Raw genomic sequence first — 10,413 nt, 5'->3', positions numbered from 1 at the left:
AAAGCCTACATCCGGTGTCAAAAGCAGACTGCAATTCCCCCTCTCCTTAGCTGAAGATCCCTAAGTCCTCAGAGGAGGCTGCATCCAAACTCCTTCACTGTAAAAGGGTAACAATGAAGATACTTGCTCTAACCTCTCATGTTACTGTGAGGATCAACGATGCATATGGAAGTGATCTAAAAGTAGCAGAGTGCTGCTCCAGAGTGAGGCATCATGGGAGTGCTGCTCTGTCCAAAACGAGGGAGGCCAAGTTGAGCCAAGCACAGGCCACCTCCTCTCCTTTCTGTGCTCTGCCTGCCTAAGAGCCTTGCTCCCACCAGGTCAGGCCTCTCCTGCTCCAAGCCAAGGGATGAGGTTGGGGCAGAAACGGGGTCACCAAATGGGTCAAGACAACCTGTTCTGATGCCAGAACAAGACACCAAACCCACTGGGGCCACACAGCCAGGACCTTAGGGCACTGTCACTTCCAGGAAGTGCTTCTGTGACATGCCCCCTGGGCTGTAGGATCTGGCTCTAGGTGGCTCCTCAGTGAAGCAGAGAGCAGCATGAGGAGCACGGCCCCCAGCATCCAGACCCCAGCCCTGCTGCTTTGCTGCTCACGAAGTCATACAGCAGGTGTTCCCTGGACGCCAGGGAAATGAGGGCTAGAGAGACGGCTAAGACCGGGCGGGCCATCACCTATACCAGAATCTTATATGCATCACTTTTAATCTCCACAATTACCCTAAGAGTTTTTATTACCTCCTTTAGAGACAAAAAACAAAATCAAGGTAAAGAAAGTTAACATGCCCCAAACACACACCTAACAAGGGACAGAGCAGGGGTTTGAACACAGATCTGAGTAACTCTAAAGCCGGGCTCTCAACCATTCCATTTTATATTGTCTCCTGATCTGATACTCTCCAATAAAATTGCTGTTATTCTAGAAAACGTCTTTTCCTTCAGGAGCCCAGGATAAGGGGAGATGGGGAAGTTGGAGAGGCCACCATGCTTCCCAGAGCTGCACGGGTGGGGGACCACCCTTGCACACCCGTGTCAGGTGCCGCGCCGGGCTCAGCTGCCCCACGGGTGCTCAGGCAGGACCTGCGGCTGTCCTCTGCATGCTAAGGAAGAGCCCAGATTGAGCTGACAAGGGTCGACCAAGGACAGGTGAAACTGTGAGGGCCATCACGGGTCCCCAAAAGTGATAGTTCCTAGGCCACAATCTAGTCCCCAAAACAGGCAAAGGACACAACTCTTGCTGCTACTGGACACATTTCCAGCTGATAAAAGCAGGGTTTTAGGCCTGGCTGTCTGTCTCAGGCAGGATGGACAGAGGAGAAGAGAAAGGTGAGAGAAGGTCTGTGACAACAGTCCAGGGGGCACAGACCAGGCGGCTTAGGGACTGGGAAGTATGGCTGACCAGGTCGCCCCTTCTGGCTAACTGGGTTATTAAATGCTTGAATGTGGCTTGGGGTTTAAGAGCCAACTCTGGAGTCAGGCAGCCGGGGATGTCACCCAGCTGTGCTGCTCACTGGCCACGGCACTCGTCAAGTGGCTCCTCTGGGGTAGGTCTCCTTGCCTGTGACTTGGGGTGACAGCACCTACATCAAGGTGTTGGTGAAGTAAGAATTACATAAAACTCTTCGACCGGTGTCCAACACGTGGTAAGCACTTAATAACACTGGTTATTAATTATGAGGCTACTTCTTAAAAACATTAACCCCCGCCAACCCCACGAAAAAGACAAAAATAAAAAAAATAGCATTTGTAGGTATTTAGGTCTTGTGTTTGGACTGGCAGGATGTTGGTACCCGTTTCTCATATGTAATCCTTGCTTGGCCAACCGGGCTAACAGTCCCCGAGGAGCAGGCATCACACACTATTTTAGACTGAGATGGCCCCAACCTCTACAGCATCGCATGGAACAAAGCATCATTAGGACCTCGGAAACTCCAGAACTTCTGGTCTAAAAGACACCTGATGTGCCAGGCTAACTGTGTGTGTGTGTGTGCGCAAACAAGAAGGATAACACACAGTTCTTGTCCTTGAAAGGGTCACAGTTTAGTGAGGGAGGATCTTAAGTCATCCTGTGACAATCTAATAATCCCATGCTCCCAAACCCGCACGTGCTCTCACCTGACATCTCGCTCACCCCCACAGTCATGCCTGCATGCACACTTCGCTTCAGTTCCCTGGCTCACAGGCAGCTCTAGCCCTGGCCTCTCTGGAAATGCTGGCTCTGGTCTGGACCCTGTGTGGAGCACAGAGGTTTCAACCTTAAATGGAGTGAAAAGCTGTTCGGTCCTGTGCCAGCCCCATGGGCCCCTTTCCCCACCCTACCCCCCGCCCATTTTTATCAGACCCTCCTGATGGCAGGTCTATGAAATCTCCCCTGGAGGGGACCATGGGTCCCTGGACTGACCTTGTCCTGATGTGTTTGATCAGCTGTTTCTGGCCTGCGCTGGGGGAACCAGTGCAAGAGGAGCCGGCAGGAGTGGTGTTTGATCAGAGCAGCTGGGGAGCTCTGGGCCGGGCTAGCTGCAGTTAGCCTTCTGCTAATCTCTCCTCGGAGGACAAAGAAAGGAGGGTGTTCTGACAGCCCAGCCCATAGGTAACTTGGGGAAGGCTCGCTGGCGGGGTCGGGGGAGGTGGAAGATGGGTTCAGCCCCAGCCGCACGAGGGTCCACACGAGGGGCACTGCTGGCTCCCGGCCGAGCAACACCATCTCCTGAGCACCTGAGCTCAGTGTCTGGTGCCAAGTCTGGGGAGGAGATAACAAGCGTCTCAGTGAACATGGGCCCTACGCTCTGGCAGCCCTGTGTGACAGGACAGAAGAAAGGACACAAAAAGCCTGGAGGACACTCACAAGATGAGCTCGGCCTCTATGCTCATGTCCTAGATCCTCTCTTCTCAGTGGAACCTGGAGCCCTGGGGTGTTTCCCAACAAAGGGAGGAGACTCCTGGTCTAGGACAAGTCCATGTGGAGCCATAGGTACTTCTCTTTTTTCACCAAACACACACCCAAGTACAAGCTCTTGGAGGGTGAGATAAACCATGAATAACACGAAAGCTCCAGAGGCAGGGTGGGAAGGCGGGAAGTCGCCACATACTCAGTGTTTCTGTCTCCCTCGCTCTCACTGGATGTGCTCCCACCTGACACCCGGTCTGTGCTGTTGCTCAGACACAACCCCTCGGCTGTGTTGCCGAGGAACCAACTCTGAGAGTCTGGGATCCAACCCGGGAGGTCGGTCCCTTTGCTGTCACTGTTCATCCTGGTCTGGGGCAGAGGCTTGGGTTCACTGTATGAGCTCCATCTTACCTCGGTCAGGGGCTCCCCTGCCCTCCACTCCAGACCCTCTATCTCAGATACATCAGGCACCCTCCTTTCCTGCCCACATCTGCCCTCTCCCCCAGGTTCTTTTAAAGTATAAGAAACATTAACAGGCACCATTTACAAAGCATTCATAGTCTGTTAGACATGTCACTAATGTTGACTTTCCTCCTCATAGTCATTGTTAGGAATGACAGCCCAAGATCACAGTCCACTCAGAGGTGGGGCTGGGAAGCTCCCGAGTCCATGGCCTTTCCACTGTGCTGCTCTGCCTCTTGCAGAACCCTGCCCAGGCCCCCGGCCTGAGATAACTACACCACCAGGGAATCACTCGGCCCATTTGCTACTCTGCTCAACCACTCCTGACCCGGAGCAGCACTTCACCTCTGTGCACATTCACCTTCATGGCTGGAGCCCAGCCGCATGTTAGAATTACCCCTTGCAGCTGCCTGGGACTCTCAGGATTACTGTCCCAGATATGACAGACAACTCTAGCTTCTCTCTCCAAAGGCACTGCTTAGGCAGAAGGGCACTGCTTCAAAAGACCCTGTGGGCTCCGGGCAGAGGTCAATTCGTGCTACTCCAGGACTGTCCCAGGTGAAGTGAGCGCAGAACCACCTCCACCCCTGCTTTCCCAACCTCAGGGCAGACCTGAGCTTAGGGGGCTGCAGGGTATGATGATCCTCCCACCCCCCACGCCTCACACGCGGGACTCTCATTGCAGAAATTATGTACATCCTATCCGTGTGTCTGCCTCTCTTGTTTCCTTGTTGGCTGCCAGCAACATGACATTTTCAGCTGTTTACCACGAAAGGTTTCTCCTTATTTTATAGTTATCTACTCAGCACTTTGTGCTCTGGGGGCAGTTGAGATTCAGGAGATAAATGAAAAGTGGTCAGTGTTATAAAGATCCCTATGGTTTCAGAGAGAGGGAGGAAGAGGAGAGACAAGTAAAGGCACAGGAATGAACACTCTCCCCAGTACTAGACAGTGCAGGGAATGGCTGACCTGTATATGAAGGGCTTTATTGATAACAACTAAAATGTTCAACACCAGATTCATTAAATCCAGGCTTTTAGTTAGTACCACAATTGTGTGTGGTAAATACAATAATTTCGTCTATTTGTGGATGGGAGCTGGGAGGAAGGCACTCAGAGAGGGTAAGTATCTCACCAAGGTCACACAGTCACAAAGTGGCATAGCTGGGATGTACCCGGGTTGGACACCAAGGACTGTCTCTGAAAACCTGCAGCACGTTCGTTGCCTGGGAACGAGGGTTTAGAAAATGAGACTTCACATGACAGGAGAGCTTTTTGTCCTCCCCAGGCCATGCTAGTATGGCCCAAGGGTATACAGTAGCCCCTAGGAAATCAGGCCTCTCAAGCCTGGTCCCATCCGACAGCTGCCCAGAACCAAAGAGAAAACGGTCTATGTCATCAGTCCATTTGAAACTCATGTAGCACTAGTTTTTGCAAAGTACATATTTTATTTATACAGAGTAGTGCAAGTTGAACACGAAGAATGGTCTGTAGTCCAGTTTACACAGCACCGTGTGCTGGCTAGCTGCCCTGACCATGGGTGGCAGCAGGTGTGGCTGGCCTTTGTTAAGGGAAACGATAAAACATTTCTACCATCTGGAAGCATCTAAATTAGCTTTATGGATAATCCGCCCTCCCCTCCAATGTAATCCCCATAGCACAGCAGCTTCCCCATCTCACAGGCTGAGTCATAGGAGCAGCAAGTGCCTGAGATCTGGCTGTGCTTCTGAGCTCCTGGCCCAAGTGCCACCAGCTCCAAGGCTTTCCATGGCACCAAAACACTCCCTTCAACTGCAAATCTTTCTTTCACTCCCTTTGTCTCCCCACCTCCCAAGTAAGCCTGCAATGCACTGGGCCAAGTGCAGCAGGGCTGGGGCTGCTGAATTCTACGTTTGGGAGCATTATTTTCTCCATCGTCCAACTTTCTTGTCCCAATTTAACAGAAATATTGCTTGTCCCCTAGAACCATTCTATGTAAGGCTGGCAGTTCCTCCATCCCTTGGTCAGTTCAGATCTCAGGCACATGAAATGTAAAGGCACCCCCTACCCCCCCCCCCCCCCCACATCAGTAAGTCATCAGCCTATGGGGACCACAATGTCTCCTGGGCTGAGGGAAACTCTTCGGGCCCATCACATCCTTCTCCACAATTTAGACCCTGAGCAGAGAACAGAGTCCTCGTCCCTCCAATCACACTTGTTGGACTGGGTCTGTTTCATCCTCAGCCCCTGACTACCAGGGCTCCTTCCCGGGGGCATGGGGCTGACATGCGTTCCTAGGATGTGGGAGGGGAGACTCAGAGGGGACCTGAACGACCAGGGGAGCCGAGTATTCACACTGCAGACCGTGGTACTCCCTGGGTTCAGTGTTTTCCAAACATAAAGCTTCTGAAACAGAAGAGTAAGGCTTTATAAAATAAATGAGTAAAGACCCTTGTCTCTGCCCCTTTGCCGCCCATCTAGTTCCAGGTGTTCTGCTCACATCCTTGGACAGCCCTGTCCTCCCACGGCAATCCTTGCTGTTGAGTCATCTGTTTGCTGTCTGTCTGACTTACCTGGGATGGGCAAATGCTGTTTCATAAGTGGTCTCTATTATTCTCATGGAATGAAACTCCAGCTTGGAATCTGCCTGCCTTTTCCTCCTCACCAGCTGCTTCATAAGCTCTGGGGCAGAGAAGGATTGGGGCCCCACTGAACAAGTCCAGCTGTTACAAGAAGCCCACAGACTCCTCCACGCCACTGCAAGTGCCCCCGGGTTCAGTCCTGAGGCCAGAATGGCAGCACCCATGGCAATGAGGCAAAGAGACCGCCACTGCCACATGAAAGCAAGCGACACGGACAAGGGGACCATGATAAACAATGCCCTCTGTGGCAGCAGTTCAGGTCTCTTGGGCAGAAGTGGGAGAAAAGAATAAAATGACCAAGCGGAGCTAGAAAAAGTCCTTCTACAATAAAAACCAGGTGTGGGCATCTCTAGGGAGCGACACTGTGAAATCATGGCCAGTGCGGCATCTTGCAGAGGTCCGCTGGGAGCAAAGCTAAACTCAGGACAGACCTCTCCCTCACTGTGGACTAGACCCAGCCCAGGGCTTGTGCCTCCCGCCGGCTGTGCCCGGGGGGAGGGGGGAGAGCGTAGCTGGCAGCCGCCCCCTCTCTGTGCTCTCGGCAAAGCGACTTGTGAGTCTGGTGACTGTGAAGAAAACGAGTGTCCCGCCACAATCTGGGTCTCCGTGGGAAACCTGAGAAGGGTTTCTCAGTACTTGAAAGAATCTGAAAGTTGGGTTTAAAGCTTATAGACTTCTTTATTCAGAAGACTCTTGAAAAAGAAAAATCACTTTCCCCCATAGGACCTCAGCAACTAATTCTTAAGTGTATTTTGTTTCTTGGCGGAAGCAGCTCTGACGGCGCTGCGATTCCCAGCCACCCATGGCCTGTGTGGAGCTGCACCCTCACCTGCTGGGCTTGGCCTCCACGCCCTGCGAGCATGGCCACGCCACCCTCTTTCTGTGGGTCTTATCTGGTGCCAAGGGGAGATTCAGTGCCACTGCATCACTTGCAGATCAGCAGCTCTCCTGGTCTGACAGCTCCCAGGACTGAAGAATCGTAAGACAGAGACAGCCTTGGCAGAAGCAGTGAGGGCCTCACAGGGAGGCGAAGTCTTAAAGGTTTGAGCACCATCTTCTGGTCAGTTATTGGCTTTTGAGGCCAATTTGCCTCTGAAAACTTCATTTATTTCGAATGGGAAGAGCCCTGAGCTGACAAGCTCTAGTGATGTGCATATCAGAACAAGCACACTACTGGAGCAGGAGCAGCTGCTGGGAGAGCTGGCCTGCTGCCTACAGGAAGCAGGAGGGCCAGCCAGAGGACATACTGCCAGAGTCAAGGATCCACCCCCCCAACTTCCAGCAGAGTGTGGTGGTAATAAAAATACCGACCACGACCCAGATCAACTCCCTCCCCTGCTTGGACCTGGTGATGTGAGGTGTGCTTGGAAAGAAGGGGTGGGCTTGTCTTCTGCCAGCCTGTATTCTGAGGGTGACTGGTCAAACGGGCATTGCGCTCTGTAGGGGTCAACCATACAATGTGGCAGGGAGCCGTGCTTGGTGTGTGAACACTGCACTAGCAGACTTCAACCTTCTGGCATCAAGGAAAGGAAGATAAATGCTAGTCATTCCCTCCGAACGGTGGGAACCTACATCCCTCTAATTGCACTTCATAATGGATTCCATAAACCATTAATTATCAGATTATATTTTAGGAACTGAAGATAAAAAAGCTTTGTGAAATTCAGACTCCAGAGGATCACTGACCTGCAGTAACAGTGGAGCCTGGAAGAGCTCAGACAGCAGACCACTCACAAGGCATGGAAGATCGCGGCAGGAGAAGAGCCAGGGGCCATCACGGGCGCCCCCCTCCCCACTCCAGCCGGCACTGGTTCACTGGCTATGTTACATGTATTACATGCGCCAGAGGGAGGAGGCGAGGCCTCCAGGCTGGGTAGAAGTTTCAGGCTTTGATTAGGGACAGGGGATGAGGACAACATGGAAAAGCTGTGGGAACCAGCCTCAGGTGCAGAACACCATGAGGAATTTCCTGGAAAGGCAGAGATGGTTTGCAGCTAGATGGCCTCACACTGAACACTTTCAGCAGGAATACTCCAAAGGCTTCGCTGTGGGAAGGGGACTCAGCATGTAGATGAAGCCCTCCTGTGCTAACATGCTGCCACTTGTCCTACTGCCAACATGGGGGGCGGGTGCTGGAAGGATGATAGAAGTGAGGAAAGGCCAAGTGTGCTCAAGCCTGGGGGTCCCAGGATGGTCTGTCGGTGCTTTTCTCTCATTTTAAAAAATGGCCAGAAGGCACCGGCAGCGTCTGCAGCCTCGCTCTGTGGCCACGGTCTGCACCCTGAGGGCTGCCGGCAGCTCACACCTCTCTGGTTACTCTGGTCACCAGCTCCTATCCCTTTGCTCTTTCAGACCCTATTTCAGAGGCTACACTCCACTTGGAGATGGACAGTCAGAGGCCGCAGCAGCTGGCCTGTGGGGAATAGATCTGCCTGCTTTGGAGGGCAGTCGTGTTGATGTTGATGCAGATGTGGGTTTTATAACAATGATGCTTCTGTTTTCCAAGTGAGACCATTTTGGTTGGTGCTAGGCTGAGATGCTCAGGTCAGCCAGGGAGGAAGGGTGAAGGGCAAGCTGTGGAGCTGTTCTCTCTGCTGCAAACACAGGACCCTCCACAATGAGCAGCCACTCACTTGGCCTCCCCGCAGATCAGGGTCACCGTACCGTCCAGCAAGTCCTCCACGGTCACCGCCACCAGCTCAGAGCTGGTCTGAGATGTCTGTGAATCTGGCAATGTCACAAACACCTGTGAACCAGCAAGCTGGGTCTCCTCCAAAGTGATCACCTGCTCCGCTGGGGCCACTGGCTCTGGGGTTTCGATCACCTGAAAGAGAAAGACCGTGAGGCTGCTCTGGGCAGTGTCCACAGCTGGCTCCCCAGAATTTACATGGTTTTCATCTCATGCTGTAATGATGGTATTTATGTTCCCACCTGAGGAGAGCAATTACATGTGCCTAATGGGAAGAGGCAAGCCTAACACACCAGTGATGCAAAAGAGAAGGCAGGCAAACAATTTAAATAACTGTGTGCTAAATTGCTATAATTTAGCTCAGTACGCTGTCTCAGGGCACCTGGACTCTATGATTACACACCGGTGAACGCGGGCTCAGTTTCTCACACTGGGTTTTCTTGTCTTGAGGATTACAACGCAGAGGGAAGTGCTGTGTGAAAGGAACGCCACTGAAAGTGGTGAGTCTCCTGCTTGAACCAATGGTTTACCAGAAGCTTCAGCCTGCCAAAGGTGGCATGTCTGGACCTCGATTAGGCTAAGAGCCTTACCTGGGGGGGCTACATGGCTACAGAGCTAATGGCCATGGGAGGAAGAATGTGGGCAGGACGTGGCGTCTATCAGCTCACTCATGCGGCTCACCAGGCTGGAGGGCAGGCACCGGCTTCTCTCCTCTGAATCTGCGTCATCTGTTAAAGATGACCTTCCCATCTCCCATCAGGGAGAACTAGTCCATGGTTAAGTGCACTCAGTTCCTGCCTGAACCTCCAAGCTGATGCTTCTGAGCCATGGAACTCAGGACAGCTGGATGCTGTCAACCAGAGAGCCACGGTGGGTGCGGCCACCCTGGCTCCTGCAAACCGGCCGAGAGTGGAGAGTGTGCTCCACTAGACCTGGGTAGGCAGGCGTGGGGATGCCAGGCTCAGCCATGTCTGTGCTGCGGGAGCGAAGAGGCCAGTTGTGATGTTCAATCAAATGTTGTCTAGGATAGCAGTTTTTGGAACTGTTTTTCTTGTAGCAATAGAATCTTTTTTATTCCCCCAAAGGACAGCTTACCAAGAATTCTGATACATAAAAAAGATGAAAGCAGAGCTGTTCTCACTGACATGGCAGCAGGAGTAGTACCCAGAGGCCTGTAAGAACACGGCTGTAAGGGACAGCTCCGTGGGACAGGGCAGTGGGGCGGCCCAGTCAGTTATGGTCCCTCTCTAGTCCACCCACAAGTTTCTATTAATCGACAGAACTGAATTTCTTATCCTCTCCTGCCCACTCACTCTGGAGAAGATAGGAAAAGGAGCCAGAGAACCAGAGACACAAAGAGGGGCTAGAGCAAGCATAGCTGTTAAACATCAGAAGAGGTGGGCCTTTCATCCAGGTAAAGGGGAGAGGCCCTGACACTCAAATGTGCCCAGCCCAGCCCAGAGGAGCTATCAGAATGTTTCCACTGAAGGTGGTCCCAACAAAGAGCTCATCCACCCGTCTCCGAGGTTCCCTGCAACTCTCACTACACCCCATAATGTTTCGCAGGTGGGGAAGCATGAGAATTGGGAGGAGAAGCCAAGGTCATTCTGCTTTTGGAAATTCTTATTCCAGCCTCCCTCTACCCAGGGGCCACCATGTGACCACCAGGAGGCCAGGATTTTCTGTTCTGTTTGGTAAGAGGTCCAGAAAGACTCTTCCGCAAGACTCTCTCGGTCACGAGTGCATCACTCA

The 10,413-nt window shown here is 52.5% G+C and overlaps 1 protein-coding gene across 3 annotated transcripts in view; it reads right to left on the bottom strand.

Moving 5' to 3' along the window:
- Positions 1-4,776: 4,776 nt before the first annotated feature.
- The window catches only part of ZBTB40 (zinc finger and BTB domain containing 40), a 69,458-nt gene continuing 63,821 nt past the window's right edge, over positions 4,777-10,413 (bottom strand). For 2 of the 3 annotated variants that reach the window (XM_014557937.2, XM_006183155.3), the window contains exon 18: positions 4,777-8,796. In XM_014557937.2, coding sequence (XP_014413423.1) covers positions 8,602-8,796 — 195 coding nt within the window. In that variant the 3' untranslated portion in view covers positions 4,777-8,601. The remainder of the gene's footprint in view (positions 8,797-10,413) is intronic. The other variant, XR_004325403.1, reaches the window with a different exon arrangement.

The sequence above is a fragment of the Camelus ferus genome, chromosome 13, assembly GCF_009834535.1.
Source record: "Camelus ferus isolate YT-003-E chromosome 13, BCGSAC_Cfer_1.0, whole genome shotgun sequence".
NCBI classification, from domain to species: Eukaryota; Metazoa; Chordata; class Mammalia; order Artiodactyla; family Camelidae; genus Camelus; species Camelus ferus.
The sequence above is the reverse complement of the archived record's forward strand: the minus strand, read 5'-3'. Positions and strand labels throughout refer to the sequence as shown.